A 26,741-nucleotide genomic window follows, 5' to 3' on the forward strand; every position below is an offset into this window, starting at 1 on the left:
AGCCTCCCAAAGTGCTAGGATTACAGGTGTGAGCCACCACACCTGGCTTGACTTTGCAGTTTTTAAAACAATGTTAACTTTCCACACTGGAGGTCTGATATCTCTGCAGGTAACTCACTGTTCACTAAATGACATAGTATATGTGTTCTCTGGGCACTGACTAGAGAACGTAATTTAATTATTAAACATATGTTGAACATTTGTGTGCTAGATATCGTATAGATACTGGGGAATACAAAGGTGTATCAGACCAGGCTCAGTGGCGGCTCACACCTGTAATCCCAGCACTTCGGGGGACTTGAGGTCAGGAGTTTGAGACCAGCCTGGCCAACATAGTGAAACCCTGTCTCTACCAAAAATACAAAAAAATTAGCCAGGCGTAGTAGCATGTGTCTGTAGTCTCAGCTACTCGGGAGGCTGAGGAAGGAGATTTGCATGAACCTGGGAGGTGGAGGCTGCAGTGAGCTGAGATGGCGCCACTGCACTCCAGCCTGGGCAACAGAGTGAGACTCCATCTCAAAAAATAAATAAATAAATAAATAAAAAGCAAAGATGTATCAGACGTGGCCCTGGTCATTTGTGAGTGCATAGATTAATAAAGGAGTTTGACATTATAAATTATGACATAGTATGATATATATACACATCTCATATATATACACGCACACATATACATAAAATGTATAACAAACTCTATTCAGCGATATCTTGAGAGGTGGGTGATATTTGAAGTATTTTTCAAAAGATGTTTGAGGCATACATACCTGGTAGAAAAAGGCATTCTAGGCAGATGAGAGAAGACACAGGAAGCACTATTCATAGTTTTGTAGTCATCTGATGTGGTGAGAGAATAGACCAATTATGGAGAGTGGTACCAGATAATAAGCTGTGGCCACATTGTGAAGGCCCTTCTAGGTTATACTAGTAAGTGATATGATAAGATCCGTGTTTTACCACCCCACAAAGCTGGCAGAAGACAAAAAATAACCAAAATCAGAGCTGAACTGAATAAAATTGAGATGCAGGAAGCCATACAAAAGATCAGTGAAGGCCGGGTGCGGTGGCTCAAGCCTGTAATCCCAGCACTTTGGGAGGCCGAGACGGGCGGATCATGAGGTCAGGAGATCGAGACCATGCTGGCTAACACGGTGAAACCCCGTCTCTACTAAAAAATACAAAAAATTAGCCGGGCGAGGTGGCGGGCGCCTGTGGTCCCAGCTACTCGGGAGGCTGAGGCGGGAGAATGGCGTGAACCCAGGAGGCGGAGCTTGCAGTGAGCTGAGATCCGGCCACTGCACTCCAGCCTGGGCGACAGAGCCAGACTCCATCTCAAAAAAAAAAAAAAAAAAAAAAACAAAAAAAACCCAAAAGATCAGTGAAAATAGAAGTGGTTATTTAATAGAATAAATAAGATTGCTGGACTGCTAACTAGACTAATACAGAGAAAAGAAGATCCAAATAAACACAGAAATGACAAAGGGGACATTACCACCTACCCCACAGAAATACAGAAAACCCTCAGAGACTATTTAGAACACCTGTATGCATGTAGGGTAGAAAACCTACAAGAAATGGATACGTTCCTAGAAACATACCTCCTAAGATTGAACCAGAGAGGAATTGAGACCCTGAACAGAGCAATAACGAATTCTGAAATTGAATCAGCAACCAAAAACCTACCAACCAGAAAAAGCCCAGGACCAAATGGATTCAAAATCACTTGCTAGTATAGTATACGTATTAATATAAAGAGCTGGTACAATTCCTACTGAAACTATTCAAAAAAATGGAAGAGGAGGGTATTCCTCCCTATCTTGTTCAATGACCAGCGTCATCCTGATACCAAAACTTGGCAGAGACTCAACAAAACAAAAACTTCAGGCCAATATCCTTGATGAACATAGATGCAACAATCTTCAACAAAATACTAGCAAACTGAATCCAGCAGCATAACAGAAAACTAATCCACCAGGCCAGGAGCAGTAGCTTAGGCCTGTAGTCTCAGCATGTTGGTAGCCAAGGCAGGTAGATTGCTTGAGGCCAGGAGTTCAAGACCAGCCTGTGTAACATGGTGAGTCCCTATGTCTACCAAAAAATTAAAAAAAATTAGCTGGGTGTGGTGGCACACGCCTGTAGTTCCAGCTACTTGGGAGGCTGAGGTGGAGGGATGGCTTGGGCCCGGGAGGCAGAGGTTGCAGTGAGCTGAGATTGGGCCGTGGTACTCCAACCTGGGCAACAGAGTGAGACCCTGTCAAAAAAAAAAAAAAAATTAATTCACCATGATCAAGTAGGCTTTACCCCTGAGTTGCAAGACTGGTTGGGCATACACAAATCAATAAATGTTACCTGTCACATAAACAGAGCTAAAAACAACCATATTATCATCTCAATATATATAGAAAAGGTTTTCAATAAAATTCAACATCCTTTCATGTTAAAAACCCTCAACAAACTAGGCATTGAAGGAACACACTTCAAAATAACGAGAGCCATGTATGACAAACCCACAGCCAGCATCATACTGAATGGGCAAAAGCTTGAGAACTGGAACAAGACAAGGATGCCTACTCTCAACACTGCTATTCAACATAGCGCTAGAAGTCCTAGCAAGAGCAATCAGGCAAGAGAAAGAAAAGGCATCCAAATAAGAAGAGAGGAATTCAGACTACCTCTGTATATGATATGATTTTATACCTAGAAAACCTCATAGCCTCTGCCCAGAAGCACCTAAGTCTGACAGACAACTTCAGCAAAGTTTCAGGATACAAAATCGATGTATAAAAATCCGTAGCATATCTATACACCAACAGCTTCCAAGCTGAGTGCCAAATCAAGAATGCAATCCTATTCACAATAACTGTGAAAAATAAAATACCTAGGAATACAGCTAACCGGGGAGGTGAAAGAGCTCTACAGTGAGAATTAGAAAATACTGCTAAAAGAAATCAGAGATGACACAAACAGATGGAAAAACATTCCATGCTCATGGATAGGAAGAATCAATATTGTTAAAATGGCCATACTGCCCAGAACAACGTAAACATTCGATGCTATTCCTATCAACCTGCCAATGACACTCTTCACAGAATTAGAAAAGACTGTTCTGAAATTCACATGGAACCAAAACACAGCCTGAATAGCAAAAGCAATCCTACGCAAAAAGAGCAAAACATCGCATTACCTAATTTCTTTTTTTTTTTTTTTTTTTTGAGACGGAGTTTCGCTCTGTCGCCCAGGCTGCAGTGCAGTAGCCAGATCTCAGCTCACTACAAGCTCCGCCTCCCGGGTTCACGCCATTCTCCTGCCTCAGCCTCCCAAGTAGCTGGGACTACAGGCGCCCGCCACCTTGCCCGGCTAGTTTTTTTGTACTTTTTAGTAGAGACGGGGTTTCACCATATTAACCAGGATGGTCTCGATCTCCTGACCTCGTGATCCGCCCGTCTCGGCCTCCCAAAGTGCTGGGATTACAGGCTTGAGCCACCGCGCCCGGCCCATTACCTAATTTCAAACTATACTTCAAGGCTGTAGTAATCAAAACAGCACGGTACTGGTACAAAAACAGTGACATAGACCAATGGAACAGAATAGAGAGCCCAGAAATAAAGCCTCACACCTACAACCATCTGATCTTCCACAGAGTTGACGAAAACGAGCAATGGGGAAAGGATTTCCTGTTCAGAAAATGGTGCTGAGATAATTGGCTAGCCATATATAGAAGACTGAAACTGGACACCTTTGTTACATCATATACAAAAAAATTAACTCATGGTGGATTAAAGCCTTAAATGTAAAACCGAAAACTGTAAAAACCCTTGAAGAAAACCTAGGAAATACCATTCTGGACATAGGCCCTGGCAAATATTTCATGAAGATGCCAAAAGCAATTGCGACAACAACAAAAAATTGACAAATGAGACCTAGTTAAACTAAAAAGCTTCTGCACAGCAAAAGAAACTATCAACAGAGTAAACAGACAACCCACAGAATAGGATAAAATATTTGTAAACGGTGCATCTGACAAAGGTCTGATACCCAGAATCTGTAAGGAACTTAAACAAATTAACAAGCAAAAATAACTCCATTAAAAACTGGGCAAAGGACATGAATAGACGCTTTTCAGAAGAAGACATACACTCAGCCAATGAGCATATGAAAAAATGCTGAACGTTGGCTGGGCGTGGTGGCTCACGCCTGTAATTCCAGCACTTTGGGAGGCTGAGGAGGGTGGATCACAAGGTCAGGAGATCAAGACCATCCTGACTAACACGGTGAAAACCCATCTCTACTAAATACACAAAAAATTAGCCAGGTGTGGTGGTGGTCGCCTGTAGTCCCAGCTACTCAGGAGGCTGAGAGAGGAGAATGGCGTGAACCTAGGAGGCAGACCTTGTAGTAAGTGGAGATCACGCCACTGCACTGCAGCCTGGGTGACAGAGCGAGAGTCTATCTCAAAAAAAAAAAAAAAAGAAAAAGAAAAAAATGCTCAGCGTCACTAATCATTAGAGAAATGGAGAAATGTAAATGAAAGCCACATTGAGATACCATCTCATACCAGTCAGAATAACTATTATTAAAAAAATAACAAATACAGGTGAGGTTGCAGAGAATGGGGAACATGTATACACTACTGGTGGGGAAAACAGTTTCCTGATTTCTCAAAGAACTTAGAATTACCATTTGACCCAGCAATTTCATTTTGGGTATATACCCAAAGGAATATACGTTGTTCTGTCATAAAGACATATGCATGAATATGTTCATTGCAGCACTCTTCACAATAGCAAAGACATGGAAGTGACCTAGATGCCCATCAATGGTAGACCAGATAAAGAAAATTTGGGGCATATACACCATGGACTACTGCACAGCCATAAAAAAGAACAAGATAATGTCCTTTGCAGCAACATGGTTGGAGCTGGAGGCCATTATCCTAGATGAACTAATGCAGGAGCAGGAAACCAAATACCACATGTTCTCACTTATAAGTGGGAACTAAACATTGAGTATACATAGACACAAAGAAGGGAACAATAGACACCGGAGCCTTCTCTTTTTTTTTTTTTGAGATGGAGTTTCGCTGTTGTTGCCCAGGCTAGAGTGCAATGGCACAATCTCGTCTCACTGCAACCTCTGCCTCCCTGGTTCAAGCGATTCTCCTGCCTCAGTCTTCTTAGTAGCTGGGATTACAGGCATGCACCATCACACCTGGATAATTTTGTATTTTTCGCAGAGATGGGGTTTCACCATGTTGGTCAGGCTGGTCTTGAGCTCCTGACCTCAGGTGATCCTCCTGCCTCAGCCTCCCAAGGTGCTGGGATTATAGGTGTGAGCCACCACGCCCGGCCAATACTGGAGCCTTCTTGAGCAGGGAGAGTAGGAGGAGGGTGAGGAAGGGAAAAGTACCCATTGGGTACTGTGCATATTACCAGGGTGACAAAATAATCTGTATACCAAACCCCCGCCATATGTAATTTACCCACATTAGAAACCTGCATGTATACCCCTGAAACTGAAATAAAAGATTTTTAAAAAAATATTTATTTTTTATTTTTGAGACATAGAGTTTTGCTGTATCGCACAGGCTGGAGTGTAGCAGTGTGATCTCGGCTCACTGCAACCTCTGCCTCCTGGGTTCAAGTGATTCTCCTGCCTCACTCAGCCTCCCTGCCAAATAGCTGGGTTCACAGGCGTATGCCACCGCGCCTGGCCAATTACTGTATTTTTGTTAGAGATGGCGTTTCACTATGTTGGCCAGGCTGGTCTCAAACTTCTGACCTTGGGTAATCCACCCGTTGCCCCCTCCCAAAGTGCTGGGATTATAGGCATGAGCCACCGTACCCGGCTTTATTTACTCTTTATTTTAAAAAGATAACTATAGTAGGCCTTTGACTTCTAAGGATGGAAATGGGGAAGTCATTTGGAACAGTCTTTACTATAGTTAAAGGGAGTAACGCTGAGGACATAGTTTAGGGCAGTGGAAATGAATTAAAGGGGGGCACATTTTAGAGAGATATGGTGAAGCAGCTACCTGGGATGCATAAGGGAGAGAAAGGAGGCAAAGATAACTAAGTTTTTAGTTTTAAAGTACTTGTCACATGTCTTAGAGACTTTTAGTAATAGGCAGTTGGAAATGTGAGTTAGGAGATTAGGATTGAGTGAGATGAATGTAGTGTATTGATTTTTGAAATGTTTGAAATAAGACAAGGTTTTAAATCTCAACTCTGGTACTGTCACTAAAATGAGAAATAACCATATATATCTTAAAGAACTGTTGGGATTGTGCATATAAACCTGTCAATAAGTAATGCTTGGCATTATTTTATCTGTCTGTCTAATCTATCATAACTAGAATTGAATGTTTCACAGCAAATGGATGAAAGTTTAAGAGGGAGAGATTGATGTATTTAGATTGCTGGAAAGTTAAGTACTTGAGCTATGTCATTAGTTCTTTATGGAGTTACCTCACTTCAGTTGTGGCATAATATTCCTTTCTGTACTTCTATTGAGAATGAATATAAAAAGTGTTTCAAGAAATCTTGCAGTTGTCTTGAAGATGTCATGGTGTTCAATGTTCTTTATGGAAAAATCCTTGTAATAATTTCTTCAAAGAGTTTAGTATTAGGAAAAATGGTTTTTGCTCAAACAAATTGGTATTTGTTATTTTACTAAGCAAGCAATTTTTAAACTTCTGTTTTCTCTTTTTTTTATCTTGGCTATTTCAAAACGTCTGAGCTTAATGTTTGAAATATTTTTATTAACCTGTATTTTTAGTTTGACCTATATTTAATCTTTTATTATATGGCTCTGTTGTATGTTTTCGGGGGCGGGAAGCTTACACAACAGAAATTTATTGTCTCAGGTTTGGAGGCTGAAAGTCTAAGATCAAGGTGTTGGCTGGATTGCCTTCTTCTGAAGGCTGTGGAGGATAATCTATTCCATGTCTCTCCCCTTAGCTTTTCGTTTGCTGACAATCTTGGACATTTCTTGGCTTGTAGAAACATCTTCCCAGTCACTCCTTTCATCTTTACTTGATGTTTTCCCTTTGTGTGCATCTGTGTTCAAATTTCCTTTTTTCATAATGTCACCAGTCATATTGGATTAGGGCTGCCCTAATGACCTCATCTTTAATTATATCTGCGGTGACTCTATATTCCAATGAGGTCACATTCCAAGGTACAGGGGATTAAGACTTCAACATAGGAATGTGGTGGAGGTTGGGGGGACCTTTGAACTTCTAACAGTTGTGTGGTTAAACAAATGAGATAATAACCTAAAATGCCTTATAGAGCTTCGGAGTTAGGTAGGGAATTGAGAATTTGAACTTGTTCTCTTTATGACTCTCCACAGAAGCTTTATCATAAGGGCGGGAAGCATAGTGTTTATAGTCATTAATTGCCATTTTCTGACAGTTCTTTTTGACTTTTTCTTAGTTTGTGAACTTTCAAGGGAATTCCAGCTCTTCGAACAGACAGTATGTCTTGTCCACCTGCTTTGGATTTGAGTCTTTTCTTACAGCTTCTGTGGGTTTTATAACAGATGTGTAAAATATTCTAGCTTACCTTTTTTATCATTTATTTTAAAATTAAAAAGAGAAAAACCTACATGGAAAGTTTTTCCTAATACTCTATTACAAAGAGCATGTTAGTGTTTCATCAGAAAAAGCAGGCTACTTTTTGCAAATAAATAAGTGGATTTGGCACCTAATATCAACTGGGCATGCCAGTATACAGAATTATTATCACAACAACCTTGGAAAGTAGATGCTACCATTTTAGTGTTACAGAGGAAGAAACTGAGACTTAAATATACTGTTGAAGATTAGTAGTTGACAACTGGCTGAAACAGACCTCATGGTTAGTATTTGTTAAAAGTCTATGCTCATTCCACAATCCAATAAAGAAAAGGATAGTGTGAGTATCTGCTGAGGGGGTAGAGGAGCCCGTTTCTTGGGGCTGCACCCACTGTACTGTCATCTGGCATCTCTGAGGTCTCAGTTTCCTCACTGGAAAAGTAGAGGCAATTGGCCGGGTGCCATGGCTCATGCCTGTAACCCCATCTCTTTGGGAGGCCGAGGCAGGTGAATCGCATGAGCTCACTAGTTTGAGACCAGCCTGGGCAACATAGCGAAACCCCACCTCTACTAAAAATACAAAAAATTATATGGGCGTGGTGGCGCACACCTGTAGTCCCAGCTACTCACAAGAGTCGCTTGAACCCTGGAGATGGAGGTTGTGGTGAGCTGAGATCGCGCCACTGCACTCCAGCCTGGGTAACAGAGTGAGATTCCACCTCAAAAAAACAAAACATTTCATTGAAAATAAATGTTTGTACAAATGTGCTAGGCTGGGCTCAGTGACTCACGCCTGTAGTCCCAGTAATTTGAGGGGCGGTGGAGAGAGGATTGCTGGAGTTCAGGAGTTTGAGGCTGCGGTGAGCTGAGTATGCCACTGCACTCCAGCCTGGGCGACAGAGGGAGACTGTTTCTCAAAAATAACAACTTCTTGCCACCAAGCTTAAAAAAAATAACCTAACAAAAATGTGCTATTAGATTAAGGAATACCAAAAAGTGAAAGGTGTGCATAATTACAGATACATAAAGTGTAGTTACAGATAATTTAAGGCCGAGTACAGTGGCTTACACCTGTAATCTCAGCACTGTGGGAAGCCAAGGCAGGAGGATCACTGGAGCCCAGAAGGTTTTTTTTTTTTTTTGACACAGTGTCTCGCTCTGTCACGCAGGCTGTAGTGCAGTGGTATGATGACAGGTCACTGCAGCCTTAACTTCCTTAGCCCAGGAGTTCGAGACCAGCCTGGGCAAGATAGTGAGACCCTGTCTCTTCAAAAAAAAAATACAAAATAAATTCAAAACAAAACAAAGCTCAGATAATTTAGATTAGTAGATAGTACAGAAATATGTGAAAATTTAAAGGTTTAAATACTGTAGTTGAAGACAGCAATAAAAAGTCAAAAGGAAGTTTTTTTTTTTTGTCAAATGAATGATATAAATAGTATCTTAAGAGGTAAAGGTTTTAACAACTTGGAATAATTGGGGAATACTTTCTAGAGAAGGGGGAATTAAAAAATAATGTTTATGAAGACCTGTGGGAAAAGATGCTAGATACTTTACATAGATTCTTTCACTTGATTCCACACTGCAACCCTATGAGTGAGATGGTATTTAACCTCTTTTTTCAGGTGAAGAAATGAAATTTACAGTTACTTGCTCATGCTCATATAGTATGTAAATGGCACAAGTAGGATTCAAACTCAATGTGTAACTCCCAAGTATTTTTTCTTTCTCATCATACCTGAGTCTTGAGTATGTATATTAGAAATTGATTATACTCTAGATGGTAAAGTGTGGGAGATTTTAAGCATATAATGAGTATATCATTGTGACTGGAGGAGAAAGTTCAGTCATTATATGATTCTTGTAAAGATCTTATGGTAGATGTATACTTTTATTACTTTACGCCGTGATCTTTAATCTTTTGTAAATATTGGTGTAAGGTATTCAGTTTTTTCCCTAGATGGATACTCAGTTGTCTTAAGTCCATTTACTGAATAATCCCCCTTTTCCTCTACTAATTAAATAAAAAGTTTTATTGGCCAGGCATAGTGGTGTGCGCCTGTAGTCCCAGCTACTCGGGAGGCTGAGGTGGGAGGATTTCTTGCTTCAGCCCAGGAGGCAGAGATTGCAGTGAGTTAAGATTGCGCCACTGCACTCCAGCCTGGGCAACAGAGCTGTCTCAAAAAAACAAAAACGAAAACAATTTATTGAAATATAATTTACATGCTATTAAATTCACCTATTATAAGTACAATTCAATTATTTTTAGTAACTGTATAGAGTTGTACAGTTTTTTTAAAGAACTTTAAGATATTTATTGTTTTTCATAACTCTTAATTGATGTTTTCTAGGTAGATGATATTATTTTCATTTTATAATTGATGGCATAATCTGCATTTTACAAGCATTTTGCCCAAGACTTTGTGGCTAGTAAGTGGCAGAACTGAGACTCAAACTCAGCATCTTTTAGGAAGTATTAGTATGATAGTTGAGGACAAATTGTTGAGGATATGCTAATGTCAGACTAAGAAGTTCGGATTTCATCCTTTAGTGTGAGCATCGCGAGCATCTTCTCTGTAATGCCCTACTCAGCACTTGTAGATGGGTACTTTTTGGAAAGTGTCTTCTATGATGGAACTCTTGTCTCTCAAGATGCTCCATGTGGAAAGGGTTCCCTAGTCAAGTAAATTTGGGAAGTACTTTGTCTTCTTTTTGGATTGTCACAATTCACATTGTATACACACATCCTGGGAAGGTGTACAGTAAGGAAATGGGGGTTTACTTGTTTTTACTCATTTTCCCCCAGAATTTTCCAAGCTTCTTGACCATTGAAGACCTTTTTTTTTTCTTTTTGAGACGGAGTCTCGCTCTGTCGCCCAGGCTGGAGTGCAGTGGCCAGATCTCAGCTCACTGCAAGCTCCACCTCCCGGGTTTATGCCATTCTCCTGCCTCAGCCTCCCGAGTAGCTGGGACTACAGGCGCCCACCACCTTGCCTGGCTAGTTTTTTTTTTGTATTTTTTAGTAGAGACAGGGTTTCACTGGGTTAGCTAGGATGGTCTCGATCTCCTGACCTCGTGATCCGCCCGTCTCAGCCTCCCAAAGTGAAGACCTTTTGAGTAACACTGCTCTAGTATGATGTTTTTGGAGAGTTAGACTCAATTCATTAAGAGGGGTTTAAGTGTGAAGAAGAAAATTCAGCTGCAAGATTGGAGTTTTTAAAAAGTAGGTTATTATTGTGTACATTTATCTGTTAATAGTTGTGGGGTGACTGCTGACAGATGCAGAAGTTCTTCCTTTTTTCTTTTAGACCGAGTCTCACTCTGTTGCCAGGCTGGAGTGCAGTGGTGCAATCTCAGCTAACTGCAACCTCTACCTCTCAGGTTCAAGCGATTCTCCTGCCTCAGCCTCCCGAGTAGCTGGGACTACAGGCACGCACCACCATGCCTGGCTAATTGTTGTATTTTTAGTAGAGACGGGATTTCACCATGTTGGTCAGGCTGGTCTCGAACTCCTGACCTCGTGATCCTCCTGCCTCGGCCTCCCAAAGTGCTGGGATTACAGGCGTGAGCCGGTGTGCCCTGCCGAAGTTCTGATTCGTTAGGTATAGGATCCTTTGGTGCAAAGTTTGAAATTTTGTCTCTTGATTTATACTTGTATTTTCTATTTTTTTTTTTTTTTCGGTAGAGATGGAGATCTTGCTATGTTGCTCAGGGTGGTCCTGAATTCCTGGGTTCAAGTGATAATTCCACTTTAGCCTCCCCGAAAGTGCTGGGATTACAGACATGAGCCACTGTGCCTGGCCCCATTTCTTTTAAAAATTTGAAAGGCTGTTCAATATAGTAGCAAGATTACTTTTATGTCCCAGGTGTACCATTTACTAGTGTTGTGACTTTAGGCAAGCTATAATCACTGAATCACACTTTGCTTAACCATAAAATAAAAAAAAAAAATCAACTTTGCCACAGTTGTTATTCAGATGTAGATTCATATCAACAATAATGATTGTTCAATTTATTATTCTATAGTGTCTTAGTTCATTTCTGCAACTATTAACAAAATATTGGAGACTGAGTACTTTTTATAGAACTGAAATTTATTTCTCAGATTTCTGGAAGCTGGGAAGTCCAAGATCAAGGTGTCGGTTGGTTTGGTGTCTGATGAGGGCTGCTGTCTATGCTTCAAGATGGTGCTGTGTTGCCATGTGCTTACATGGGGGAAGGGTCTAACAGTTTCCTTGTGCTTCATAAGGGTGCTAATTCCATTAGCATCATGGCGTGCTCCACCCTCATGACTTAATCACCATCTAAAGGCCCCAATTCTTAATACTGCCACAATGATAAGTTTCAACACATGAATTTTGCAGGGGGTGGGAGGGACATTCAGACCATAGCATTCTGCTCATGACCTCTTAAATCCTTGTCTTTGTCACATGCAAAATTCTATCCCAATAGTATCAAAAATCTTCCAGCACCAATTCAAAAGTCCAAAGTCCAGAGTCTCATCTAAATTAGGTGTGGGTGAGACTCAAGGTATTCATCCTAAGGCAAATTGCTCTCCAGCTATGAGCCTGTGAAATCAGACAAGTTACGCTTTTCTAAAATATAATGGTAGGACAGATACAGGATAGATACTTCCATTCAGAAAGGGAGAAATTGGAAAGAAGAAAGGGATAGCAGGTCCCAAGAAAGCCCAAAACCCAGAAAGCCAAACGACATTAAATCTGGATGCCTGAGAATAATCTTGTTTAACTCCTTTTCTTGCCTTCTGGACACACTGGGACTGGGGTGGGTCCTGAAGGCTTCAGGGAACCCCACCCTTCTGACTTTATCTGGGGCAAGCCCTAATGCAACTCTCACAGGTTGGAGTCTGATGCCTCTGGCTCTCCTGGGCTGGTGTTACATGCTGGTGGCTGCACAGTTCTGAGGTCTCGGGGGCAGCCTCGGCTTCACAACTTCACTAGACATAACCCTGGTAAAAGCTCTCTGCTACAGCCTGCCCCTATGGCAGTTCTCTGTCTAGCCCCTGAGGCTTTCTGAGGAATCCTTTGAAATCTAGGTGGGGATAGCCATGCCTATGAGCGTACTACACTCCTGAAGAGTTAGCACCATGTGGGCATCATCAAGGTTTACCCCTTGTGCCTACATTTGCCCTCCAGAGTGGAGGCCTGAGCTGTACCTGGCCTCACTTGAGCCACAGTGGGGGTAGTCAGGGAGCCTTGCTTGGGAATAAGGGGAGCAGAGATGTGAGGCAACCCTGGGCAGCTGGGCCTCTCCCTAGAAAACAGTTTTGTACTCAAGGCTCTGCCATTGTGGGCCTGTGGTGGGGAGTAGCAACCTTGGATCTATCTGAAATGTCTTTGGGTTCATTCTTCCATTTTCTTGATGAATATCAGCTGCTTCCTTGTATCTATGTGAATCTCCTTTTATTTTTTTATCTTAATTTTTTATTTTTATTTTTAACAGATGGGGCCTCCTATGTTGCCCAGGCTCTGGGCAATCTCCGTATCGAAAGGTCACTTGGTCATGCTTGTGGTATTCTCTTCCAATATCACCCCGTGTTTTTTATTTTGAGACAGTCTCTGTTGCCCAGGCTGGAGTGCAGTGGCACAATCTGAGCTCGCTGCAACCTCCGCTTACCAGGTTCAAGTGATTCTCCTGCCTCAGCCTCTCTAGTAGCTGGGACTACAGGCACCTGCCACCATGCCTGGCTAATGTTTTTATTTTTAGTAGAGATGGGGTTTCAACTATGTTGGCCAGGCTGGTCTCAAACTCCTGACCGCAGGTGATCCGCCTGCCTCGGCCTCCTAAAGTGTTGAGATTACAGGTGTGAGCCGTTGCGCCCGGCCTAATACCCATTTTTAATCTTTACAACCTAGCCAGTCCTGCTTCCGTTTTGATTGTAAATTTGATCTTTAGGCCAGGTGAGGTAGCTCACACCTATAATCCTAGCACTTTGGGAGGCTGAGTTGGGTGGAGCATGCCTGTAATCCCAGTTACTTGGGAGGCTGAGGCAGGAGAATTGCTTGAACCCAGGAGGCGGAGGTTGCCACTGCATTCCAACCTGGGCAACAGAGTGAGACTCTTGTCTAAAAGGTGTATTGTGGCTGGGCACCGTGGCTCACACCTGTAATCCCAGCACTTTGGGAGGCCGAGGCGGGCAGATCATGAGGTCAGGAGACCATCCTGGCTAACATGGTGAAACCCCGTCTCTACTAAAAATACAAAAAAATTACCTGGGCATGGTGGTGGGCACCTGTAGTCTCAGCTACTTGGGAGGCTGAGGCAGGAGAATCACGTGAACCTGGGAGGCGGAGCTTGCAGTGAGTCGAGATCATGCCACTCTTCCAGCATTGGCAACAGAGAGACGAGACTCTGTCTCAAAAAAACAAAACAAAACAAAACAAAACAAAAACAAAAAAGTGACTTGCAAACTGTTAGTCCATGGAAATAGTGTTAAGATTTACTTGAAGTGGCTTGCAAAAATAAAGGATTGAAGGACTGAAAAATTCCTGATGATCTGTTCTCGGTAGTTAAGGTCACTCACATATCTTACACTTAAGTAATTTAAATTTAAAAGTATTCTACATGCATTTTCTCATTTTTTTTGTTTGTTTTTATATATTTTTTGAGATGGAGTCTCGCTTTTGTTGCCCAGGCTGGAGTGCAGTGGTGTGGTCTTGGCTCACTGCAACCTCTGCCTCCCGGGTTCAAGCAATTCTCTTGCCTCAGCCTCCCAAGTAGCTGTTATTACAGGCGCCCACCACCATGCCCGGCTAAGTTTTTTATTTTTAGTAGAGATGGGGTTTCACCATGTTGGCCAGACTGGTCTCAGACAAACTCCTGAGCTCAGGTAATCTGCCTGCCTTGGCCTCCCAAAGTGTTAGGATTACACGGTGAGCCACCGTTCCCAGCTGTATTTTCTCTTTGAACACCTGATGAAGTAGGTTGGATATGTGCCTGTTCTTGGTAATTAATATATTTATGATCTATATAGGATGGAATAATGTATCATTGGTTAGTGATTTTTCCTAACTGCACTCCAAGTATCTATTCCTCTTTTCTCCCAAAACAAGAAAAGTCAAATGTAAGTATATGTGTGTGTGGAATGTTTACTTTAAAAAATAATAATTTTAGGCCGGGCGCAATGGCTCATGCCTATAATCCTAGCACTTTGGGAGGCTGAGGTGGGTGGATCATGAGGTCAGAAGTTTGAGACAGCCTGGTCAAGATGGTGAAACCCCATCTCTACTAAAAATACAAAAACTAGCTGGGCATGGTGGGGGGGCACCTGTAATCACAGCTACTTGGGAGGCTGAGGCAGGAGAGTCACTTGAACCCAGGAGGCGGAGGTTGCAGTGAGCCGAGATCACGCCACTGCCCTCCAGCTTGGGCGACAGAGCAAGACTCCATCTCAAAATAATAATTATAATAATGATGATGATAATAATAATAATAATTTTAATCATTGATTACTGGCTACGTCAGCACTCCCTTGCCACCTACCCCTGTTTTTGGTTAAGTCCAGTCAGGTGTTTGCTAGGGAGCATAAGGCTTCTTCTATCAAAGTTGTGTATCTGAAAGGAATATATACCAGTGTTAACATAGTGAAAATCACTACCAGAAATTTGTGTGTTTATTGGGACATTCTATTTCTTAATGATAAGATGTTATTATAAGGTGGGAAATTTGGTTTTATTGTCCCCTGATTCATTAATTTTACCAATATTTCATTTCGTTTATGTGCAGTGGACCTTGCTTTCGAGGAACTTAAAAATTCTACTAAGACAAGATATTGACCATAGGTATTTGAATTCTTGGCATGTTCAGTAATTGTTCTATTGGCTTGTACAAAACGTGAAAAGAGAGAAAATTGGATTTAAAATTTAAAAATATAATAAAAACCTTTGAAGTGAAAAGCATTTGAAATAAAAATGCTATATTAGAAAACAATTTGACTCTAGAATTGTACTCTATTTTGGAGTAACCATTCTGTTTTATTAGGAAAATGTGAAGAGTAGATGCCTTAGAGAATGGAGGAACCTCTCCCCTTATGGATTGCTCTGTCATCATCCTCCTCCTCATCATTGTGGAAATAACTACATTATAAAGAAAGTCATAAAAGACGAACGTCTTTATTTTTTTTTTCATTTTTTTTGAGATGGAGTTTCTCTCTTGTTGCCCGGGCTGGAGTGTAATGGTGCGATCTTGGCTCACCACAACCTCTGCCTCCCAGGTTTAAGCGATTCTCCTGCCTCAGCCTCCCAAGTAGCTGGGACTATAGGCATGTGCCACCATGCTTGGCTAATTTTGTATTTTTAGCAGAGACGGAGTTTCTCCATGTTGGTCAGGCTGGTCTCAAACTCCCGACCTCAGGCGATCTGCCCACCTTGGCCTCCCAAAGTGCTGGGATTACAGGCGTGAGCCACTGCGCCTGGCCGAATGTCTTTCTTCTAACCAGCCACGTGACACAAAATTGTTAACATTTTGATATATTTAGTCATTTTTTTCTGTGTATGTGTAAGCACACATAATTACCCTCAAATAAAAATGTGTTCCCCTTTCACTTCACATTGTAAATGGTTATTACACTAGAAAGGAACAAAACTTGCTCCTATTTTCTCTCTACTACATTCTCACACAACACTTTTGACACCAGATGTGTTGAGTTTTTTCCAATTCTCTGGTTACCACCTGGGTGTTCTACAATTCAATTATGACACTACCTGGAGTTAGTGCAGACTCCAGAGGTTAAAAGCTCAGTCACACAAGAGTGCTCTCCACTTCAGATACCAGTGACATGTAGCGGGTCCCTAGATTATACACACTTCTATCCGACTTGGCTACAAATTGGGAGTTCCCATGACCCCTCCTCAGGTTTGATAATTTGCCATGATGGCTCATGGAACTCAGGGAAACACTTGCTTGACTGGTTTATTACAAAGGATACAGATGAACAGTCAGATGAAAAAGTAGATAGAACAAGGACCTTTTTTCTCTGTGGAGTTGGGGTGTGCCACCCTCCTGGCTCATAAATGTGTTCACCGACCCATGAGCTCCCTGAACCTCACAGTTGAGAGATTTTTATGGATGCTTCATCTCACAGGCAAAGGAAAAATCATCTCACAGGCAGGGGAAACTCAACCTGTAGCCACTCTCTCCTCACTGGAAGATGGTTGGGTAGGGCTGAAAGTTCCAAACTTGTAATCAGGGCTCGGTCTTTCTGGTGACCAGCTCCCATCTAGGTACCTAACAAAAGTCACCTCATTAGAACAAAAGATACTCCTATCACCCTGGAAATTCCAAGGGATTTAGGAAGTCTGTGTTAAGAACTGAGGTCAAAGACTAAAAATTTGAACCAAAGATGCTCCCAGCACCAAGTATTTGAACAAAGATGCTCCTAGCACCTATCATTTAGGAAACAAGTTTTTCTAGGAGCTCTATGCCAGGAACTATAGATGAAGACAAAAGAAATATGTATTTCTTTCACAGTGTGACAGACATACAATTATTTAGTCTTTATTTTCATTTTGTGTAGCAGTTTATTACGGACAATTTAAAACTTTGATAAAAGTAGAGAGGATAGTGTCATCCCTGTCACCCAGCTTCAACAATGATTGATATTTTCCCAGTCTTACTTTGTCTGTCCTTCTATTTGAGTTCTATTTTGCTGAAATATTTTAAACATATCCTGGACATTAATTACCATGACTTTAAATTATTTCATGGTAGTTTTTCAGTGGATTTACTTAATCATTCTTCTGTTGTTAGACATGTCGACCTACAACGAAGAAGCTGAGGCAAAATTAATATAAATAGAGAGTCAGCCAGGCACAGTGGCCCTGTAATCCCAATACTTAAAGAGGCCGAGATGAGAGGATCACTTGAGGGCAGGAGTTCGAGACCAGCCTGAGGATCATAACAAAATCTCATCTCTACAAAAACAGAAGAAAAGTAGAGAGTTTATTTGGGCCAAACTTGAGGATTGCAACCCGGGAGCACAGACTCAAGTTGCCCTGAATATATCCTCTGATTAGCTGTAGTGGATTTTTAAAGGTAAAATAGGGGGACGGGGAGTGAAAGTGTGTCAGGAATTCTCATTGGCTTACAGAAATTAACATTGATTCAGCTATACATTGTTAAGCTGTAGGGTGATGGTTACAGTGTCCAATGTGGCATTATTAGGTTAATTTATAGCTACTTTTGGCAATAGCAGGCAGTTTCAAGAGATGAGCACGTAGCTCAAAGTGGGGAGTAGGCTGTGACTGCTGTCTCATTTTAATACCTCTCTGGGCCTGATTTTAAAAGGGTTTGCATTCTTCAAATAATAAATAGTTCTTTGTTTTTTCCCATTTCACATTGTTTCTAATTCCTTGTTAAAGATGAACTTTTTTATATATAAATATTTAGGTGTTTCTGATGATATTCTTCAGCCATATCCTGAAGTTGTAATCACTAAAAGATATGAACTATTAAAATAAACTTTTTATAATTGTAAATGCAGTACATTTTCATTATGGATGTTTTGGGAAATAAATTTAAAAAAGAAGAAAATAAAAATTACCTCATTGTTTTCCAAAGAGACCCAACATCCCTTCTATCCACATTTTTGTAGTTTGCTTCTTACTGAGGTTGAAGGGGGTTTCTCAATGACTGCCTGGAGAAGAGCAAGCCTACTTGCAGCCCATGTTATTGTTAAACTGGCAGATTAGAAAATAGCTGCATGCTAAGTACTTATTAGGAAGTAACATCTAAGACACAGTGTCCCGTTGATTGCCCTAATAGTTTTAGAGTCCTTCAGTATCGTCCTACCCTAAACTCTAAAAAGAACTGTCAGTATTCCTGAATTCCATCCTATTGCTACCTCTGCAGAATTTTTTCCCCCTGAATTTTGAGTTAGTGTGAGTCTGCTGGTTTGTTTCAAAAGATGTGTTGTGAGAAACCGTCTTGAGAAAATTGCTTCTGTTTACCATCCAGTAGTTCACAGGAGAAATTGTTGTCCTTTTACTGAGTTGAAGAAAGAAAATTTGATAAACTGGAAATGCAGGTGGTAGAAACTTAATCATATTGTGTCTGGGGGCTATTTTGTGATTCATAGAAAATAAATTATTTCTGTGGGAAGTAATTAGTCAGCTTGAGCACTGTTTAACAGATTTCTAGAGCCAAGCCAATTTTATTTGATCCTGCCTTTTATAAACTGGTAAATAAAAATAAGTGTGACAGATTTGAGACTTTACAACTTATTTAGGAACACAGAAGTGAAATCAATGTTTCATCCTCTGAAATAATTTTAAATACTTGAATTTTCCTTCTCTTTCAGTTCCAGGAATGGATGGAGGTGCTTTAACTGATACAAGTCTCACAGATTCCTATTTTAGCACCAGCTTTATTGGAGTCAATGGATTTGGAAGCCCTGTAGAAACAAAATATCCCCTGATGCAGGTATCCTCAGTATAAATTCATGTTGCACTATGCAGTTTATTCTAGGACCAGGGGACATACAGAGTCTTCATTTATTCCTACATTTATTGAGTGGGAGGTGAGATTTTAGGAGGCAGTGAGATGGGTGAGATGTAGGTAAACTATCTCCCATGGGGTTGGAGTTAATGAGAGCTTTTATAAGTGGGGATTTGGTAGGGTTAGGGGCAAGAGTGACGGGAGTATGTAGAGAGGGTAGTTAGAGACTAATTTCACTTGTGTGTTTTGTTTGTTTGTTAGTTAAACTTGGTAGTGATAGCAATTTTGTTTTGTTTTGTTTTGTTTTGAGACGGAGTCTTGCTCTGTCGCCCAGGCTGGAGCGCAGTGGCGCAATCTCAGCTCTGCAAGCTCCACCTCCCGAATTCACGCCATTCTTCAGCCTCAGCCTCCCGAGTAGCTGGGACTACAGGTGCCCGCCACCACGCCCGGCTAATTTTTTTGTATTTTTAGTAGAGACGGGGTTTCACCGTGTTAGGCAGGATGGTCTTGAACTCCTGACCTTATGATCTGCCCACCTTGGCCTCTCAAAGTGCTGGGATTATAGGCGTGAGCCACCACGCCTGGTCGATAGCAATTTTAAAATTATGTTTTGAGCAGATTATACATGTATTATGAAAGTTAAGTTACAAAAGGGCCTCCCTTCCGTCGTTACTCATCACTTTTCCAGTTAACCTTCCTAGAGGTAGCTACCATTACTGGTTACAAGTTTCCTGTGTATCCTCTCAGGAATACTCTTTGCATTATAGAAGCATAGTGCTAGTTTTATTTTGTTTAATGCTTAAAATGTTAAATTTAAAGTCATAGTACTTGGGGCATTTTACATTAAAAATGTCTTAATTTTTTTTGACCCCACTTTGTTGTTTTTGGCTCTTTTTTTCCCCTTTGTTTATCATATGACTGCATGCAGTGCTTAGGAGATTTGTTTTTAGATTAGTTTTTGTTGATTAGTATTGCACAATTTTGTAGAATTGGAATAAAATTGGCAAGTATTCTAGTGTTTTTAATTGGAAAACTGCCATAATAGTAAAGGCAACGTATTGTCCTTTCTAGTTTCTGTGATGTACTACTGGATGGTTTTCTCCAGTATTACAATATGATATTTGAACACATTTCTCTCTCTCTCTCTCTCTCTCTCTCTCTCTCTCGCTCTCGCTCGCTCTCGCTCGCTTGCTCACTGTGTCACCCAGGCTGAAGTGCAGTGGTGCGATCATGGCCCACTGCAGCTTCAACCTTCTAGGCACAAGTGATACTCCTCTCTTGCCTCAGCCTCCTGAGTAGCTAGGACTTACGGGTGTGTGCCACCATGCCCGGCTAATAAAAATAATTTTAGCAGAGGTGAGGTCTGTGTTGCCCAGGCTAGTCTCAAACTCCTGGTCTCAAGTGATCCTCCTGCTGTGGCCTCCCAAAGGAGGTATTACAGGTTGGGATTACAGGCATGAGCCACCACTCCTGGCCTAGTGTTTATACTTCAAGCTGAACTGATTTTAAGGGTCTGTATGAAACCAATGCTTTTTTGAATTATTTTAACTTTTATTTATTTCTTGTAGCTATGCACTCTAAAGGTTGTTTATAAACAAACATGTACAGCCATATATAGAAATGGTTATATTTTATGAACAATGTAACTAGTTTATTGTATAGTTGTACCTTCTTTTAACTGCCCGTGAGCCACAATTTCAGGTACTTTTTAATATATATTTTTGTATTAAAATTACCTCAGGAACTTAGCTTTTTTCTTCTCTTTTAAAATTATGCAGACATTAAATAAGAAGTTGAGCAAACAGATTCAGGACTCTAGAATTAAAGCCAGAGCTAGAAATTCCTAACTTATAATTTTTAAGGCATTGAGTTAGATGTTGTATATGAGACAAGGATTTGTGGGCATGGGATGGAGGACCTTACAAGATGGAGAGACCATACAGGCTATGGAGTGAGTCCAGAAAGCATAGAACGTGTTTAGAGAACAGGAAATGTCCTACTTTTATAAGCTGTGTAAGGTGTATGAATGATAGTACAAATTGAGAAAGGATATTAGAGCATTTACTGGTTTTATTCATAGTCAGCATGTACCCTCCTCAGTGGATATTGGAATTTATGTTTTACAGACAAGGAAACTTAATTATGTGTTTTGCCCAGGCTAATAAGTTATGGAAGCACAATTCAAAATACGTCTGTAGCTTTGGCTTTAAATACCTGGGTAGTGAGTAAAATTTTCATTTCATGTGGTGGTTTTTACATAGTTGTAATCCAAGCAGTAACATTTATAGGAAGATTAGATTATCAGTAATGTGAACAGTAGACTGGAGGGGAAGAAGCAAAGAGAGCCGGTGTTAATTGGTTGGATACTTTTATTTCTGTATTCCTCAGTGGTGTTATAAATACATATTTTGTTTTTCAGAGAATGACTAATAGTAGCAGCTCCCCAAGCCTTCTAAACGACAGTGCCAAGCCATATTCAGGCCATGGTAAGACCTGTTCCCTTTTGCTTGTGTGTGTCTGTGTATATATTTCTTACTCTAAATATACAACCATTGTAGAAATGTTGAAAATTGTAAACGGGTATAAAGAAGAAAATAAAAATTATTATCTTCCCACTCAGATCTAACTATTGAGATTTAGATCTCAAGCCAGGCATGGTGGCTCATGCCTGTAATCCCAGCACTTTTGGAGGCTCAGGTGGGAGGATTGACTGAGCCCAGGAGTTTGAAACTGACCTGGGCAATATAGCAAGACCATGTCTCTATTATTAAAGAACAGTCAGTGTGTAAGTTATATAAAAAAATTTTGTCAAGCTATTTTGTTAACATCTTGCCCTTTGCACTATTAGTTATTTAATATTAAATTCATGTTAATTTTAATGAAGGTGAGTCTGAAAACCCAGGAAGAAGAAGGCAGAGAAATGAAGCAGCAGTCTATTTGTACTACATTGTGAAGAGATTTAAGGTTCCTTTACATAAGGGCATTTAATATATTTTTTAGGATTTAGTAGAGCATGTAATGAGATTAATAAATAAAAAATTAAAGCTCAGAAATGAAGATAAATATTTCAGTATATCTCATGCATGCCTTTTCGGAGACTCTTCTCATTTGTAAAGTAAGAAATAATTAAGATATATAATTTTGTTTGTAACTTCTTTCTGCAGAGTAGTGGAATTTTGAACCTACAAAATCTTTGGATTTCATGTTTGTGTTTTGAAAAATTTATTATTTCTGTCTTTAACAACTTGATATTTTACTTTATCTTTTTAGTAATATCAAATATCTGGTGATAGACTTTAAAATACGGAATAGTTTGTAGAGTAGCTGGTTTTAAAGCCTTGCTAATGTGTTGAAATCCAAGACAGGATCTCTCAGAGTCTGTGGTTGACACTGCCCCACCCCCCCCACCCTCCTTTTTATCCTTCCCAAGATTTGGTCTCAAGATTATAAACCTTTATTTATAGAGGAGGGTGGGGGCAGTCAACTTACTGCCTTCATAAACACACACAATAGTGTGGTTAAGAGGTTTTTTTCTCTATTTGATTTTTCTTTTGGTTCTATACAAATATATCTATCCTGATCCATATAGCTTTTGAATATTTGAGCAAATTAGTTCACCAGTTTGTGTTTCATTTGCTCGGAAAATATTTGAACATAACTGTGTGTTAGGTACTAAGTTTAATTATTATGTCATTTGATTTTTATTATATAGGCATTGTCCAGTTAAACAGTTACTAGATTTGTGGGTTACCCGAGTTTTATGTGTGGAAACTTACGTAACTTACCTTTCAGATCCTCTAACTTCACCTGCTTCATCCTTGTTTAATGACTTTGGTGCCCTCAACATCTCTCAGAGACGAAAGGTAGGTGAAATTGAAACTTGAATTAAACTAAATGGAATTTAGAAGTGATGTTGGCATTGTTACGTATGTAGTGTCAATGTTTTCGTAAGTGGAGGGAGAGCTTTTTATGGGCTTTAGTGTTTTTCCTGCGTTTTTTTTTATCCTTTTTCTTTATCTTTTTATATGTGGAAATTTATTTGATCTCTGCATGAAATAGAGATTTTGTGTGAAGGGATGAAATCCTGCTTATTTTTGTTCATTTTATTTATCTCAGTGTATTCTGTTTTTAAGATAACATTCTAATTTAATGTTATAGTTGCTGTTAATGTGACCCATTGTAAGCATATTCATCATGTTTAAACTTTATTTTTTGATGGCTTTATCTAAATTTCAAAGATTCTTCCCTAATTTACTCCTTATTACAAGGCAAACTTAAAATTTTCAACTTTTCATAATTGGCCCAACAGTTTAAAAAGTTGAAAATCTCTTCACATTAGAAATTTAATTTTATTTGGAATTTAGATTGATAGACCATGTATGGATTTTTGAAGTATTTTATAAGGACTGATGTTGTGACAAGCTGAATAATTTGATGCCTTTGAGTCTTAATGCGAATCTTGTTAATACTAATAATCATCTAGAGAAGATAGTCTTTTTTGGTTAGGACCAGTTAAAGATGTTAAACAGGTTGTAAATCTTGGTGGAAGTTATTATAAAGTTATAACATTGTTTCCTAAGTAATGGAAGAAAGATCCAAAATTTAATGAGAGTAATAAATATAAAATTAACTAAAGCTCAGAAATGAAGATAAAATATGTCAATATATCTCATGAATATTAAATTTTAGAATAGCTGATATGAACTTAAGATACTTTTAAGAAGGATCTGATCAGCAGATAGTATAAAATGAAATAAATTCAAGAAGGTGGCGGTGATGGCTTCACAGTGTATAGTTATCCCCAAACTCATTGAATTGAAGACATTAAATATGTATAGCGTTTTACATGTCCATCAGACCTCAATAAAGTAGTTTTAAAAATTCAGAAAGACTAGATTTTCTTAAGACAAAAAAAAGTTATGAGGACCGATATAAATTATATTAAAACCTCATGTATCTAATGTTATTTCCATTTTGAGACAGATGAGAATGAGAAGGTAATTACAAAATGCTTTTTAGCAACTAGAATTGATAGACTGAAATCTGTGGGTTTAATTTAATGGATTTCCTTATAGGCTCTTATCATGGATAAATTTACTCCTGCTTTACATACTTTTCTTATAAACTGGAATATTTGGTTTCTAAATCCATATGTTAGAAGTAATAATAGAGTTGGGTAGAAACAGACCCAGGACAATAAACAAAGCCTAACAATGTGGAAACAAGCAGTAAAATGCTGAAAAGCAAACACAACCTGGAAATCAAGTTATCTAGAGCTTTTTACGGGAAAACAAAGTTTTAAAATTTTCTTAGGTATTTCCCTAATGACTTTTTCTCATTTAAAAAATAATAATCAGTTAACTTGACTGGGCAAGGTGGCTCAGGCCTATAATCCCAACACTTTGGGAGGCCAAGGCGGGAGACCTGCATGAGCCCAGGAGTTAGAGATCAGTATGTATAACATACCAAGACCCCATCTCTAATAAAAATAAAAAAAATCAGTCAGGTGTGGTAGTACACACCTGTAGTGCCAGCTGAGGTGGGAGAGTTGTTTGAGCCTGGGCGGTTGAGGCTGCAGTGAGCCAAGATCATGCCACTGCGCTCCAGCCTGGACAACAGAGTGAGACCCTGTCTTAGACAAAAAAAAAAAAAAAAAATCAGTTAATAACTGGCATTTCAGATGTATGAGTAGAAAGTGAAACTAGAATGACAAATTAATATTTAAAAGTATTTCTAATATAAGAGGTTAGTGGGATGTGTCTTAAAGTGGAAATACATGATTTAGAGCTCTTGACATTTACTTTTGAGAAAATAATGAAAATTATAGAAATTGAGAATATATAGTATCTATTCTTTTTATAATTTATTATAAAATAATAAAATGTTACTAGAAATGTTACTAGAAATTTGAAAATAATAAAATGTTACTAGAAATGTGACCTACATATTTGGAGAGACATTAGAATATATCCAATGGAAGCGGACTAATATAAAAAAATGAGCACTCTACTGTGGTATTTGAGGCCCTGGATCTCCCGTTTTGTGACCTTTGGCCAACTTTCTAGGCTGGAATCATCCCATCTGTGAAATGCAGAGCATGACCTTATCATTACCATAGTTGCTGTGGTGTCATTCATCTCTAAAACTTAATGTCTGTCTAAATTGAAAGCATCCACATGTCCCTTTCTACCTAGAAATTTGTGGTTCATATATTCATATAGCTTGAAGAACTATATTTTTCTTGCCATTTATGTTTAAAATGATGTGTAATCTAGGGACACAGAGTTTTTCCAGTAGTGAGCAATATAGTTAGAATCTATGTGAGTACAGGTTGCATATATTTTAAAATCGTTAATGGTTAAGTTGAGAAGGTTTCAAATCTCAAAATCTCTTTACATTAGAAATACTCTTGGCATAGGAGTATGGCATATTACCCATAGTGAATTAACGAAGTAATTTTAGTGGAAGTAACTCAAAATTATATGAATATCACAACTCCAAATTTATCTCAGCAGGCTAGCATGATTACTTAGTGATACTTTGTTTTATAATGATACAGGAGAACAGATAGTTAGACTGTGCTTACCACTATATCATAGCTAGTGAGGTAAATTATTTTCTGAAAATCTCAGTTGGGCTAATCTCTGAACCAGATATGCTAGCTTTTGCCTGTGGGATTATGTGATTTACTGGGGTCAGATTAGTCAGGTATTTTTGTAGTAGGCAGTTTTACTGTATGCTATGTGGACAAATTGAAAATGAAGGACTGAATTTTTTTTCTTCCGTAAAATCTAATTGGAGATGTAATACATGAACCTATAAGAGAACATTTACTCAGCAGCATATTAATTAGTGCCAATTTAAATATTTGATGATCACTAGGTTGCAAAGAATTCTCTAGATCCTGAAGAATTTCTGGAGAAAAGATGTTTTGAATTGGGTTTTTTGTGGATGAGGAATGTATAGAGGCAAAGATACGTAGGCAAAAGGTATGCTTGCTTATAAGTGATAGAGGCAGGAGCTTTAGTAAACTCTTAATTCTTCTCCATTCTGAGAATCATAGATAAGCTAAGAAAATATGGCTGAGGGCCTTAGTATCTTTAGGAACTTCAAGGAAAATGTGGGATGTGAAATATAGTACAGTCTGTTACAGTGGCTCGTGCCTATAATCCCAGCACTTTGGGAGGCTGAGGCTCGAGGATCACTTGAGGTCAGGAGTTCAAGACTAGCCTGGACAATGTAGTGAGACCTGGTCTTTACTAAAAACCAAAAACATTAGCCAGGAGTGGTGGTGAACGCCTGTAGTTGCAGCTACTCGGGAGGCTGAGAGGTAGGAGGATGACTTGAGCCCAGGAGGTGGAGGCTGCAGTGAGCCATAATCACTCCGATGCACTCCAGCCTATGTGAGAGAGCAAAACCCTGTCTCAAAAACAACAACAACAACAACAACAACAACAAAAAAGGGTACAGAAGGGTCACAGCCATATATCTGGGCTGTATAACTGTTGTTAACTATATGAGAAACTTGTGTGGTGAGAATGTACACCTTTGGGCAGTACTACTCATAATGTGTCATGGGACCAGGGCTAGTCTAGAGACTTGTCTGTTAGGAGATAAACACTGAAAATAAATGTCTAGATACTTCTGTAACAATTTGATAATACCATGACATTCAATTATGGAATCGTTTTTCTAGTGATTTATCTTTATTTTACAA

General features: G+C 39.5%; 1 protein-coding gene across 4 annotated transcripts in view; it reads left to right on the top strand.

The window, feature by feature from the left end:
* Positions 1 to 26,741, top strand: part of PAN3 (poly(A) specific ribonuclease subunit PAN3) — a 159,289-nt gene that overhangs the window by 16,517 nt on the left and 116,031 nt on the right. For all 4 annotated transcript variants that reach the window (XR_002518255.2, XM_003913715.5, XM_009191690.4 and 1 more), the window contains exons 2-4: positions 18,888 to 19,009; positions 21,444 to 21,510; positions 22,817 to 22,887. Coding sequence is in view for 3 of the 4 variants with exons in the window: in XM_003913715.5 (XP_003913764.3) it covers positions 18,888 to 19,009; positions 21,444 to 21,510; positions 22,817 to 22,887 (260 nt within the window). In the remaining variant the exon portion in view is untranslated. The remainder of the gene's footprint in view (positions 1 to 18,887; positions 19,010 to 21,443; positions 21,511 to 22,816; positions 22,888 to 26,741) is intronic.

This window comes from Papio anubis, chromosome 15 (assembly GCF_008728515.1).
Source record: "Papio anubis isolate 15944 chromosome 15, Panubis1.0, whole genome shotgun sequence".
In the NCBI taxonomy this organism is placed as follows: Eukaryota; Metazoa; Chordata; class Mammalia; order Primates; family Cercopithecidae; genus Papio; species Papio anubis.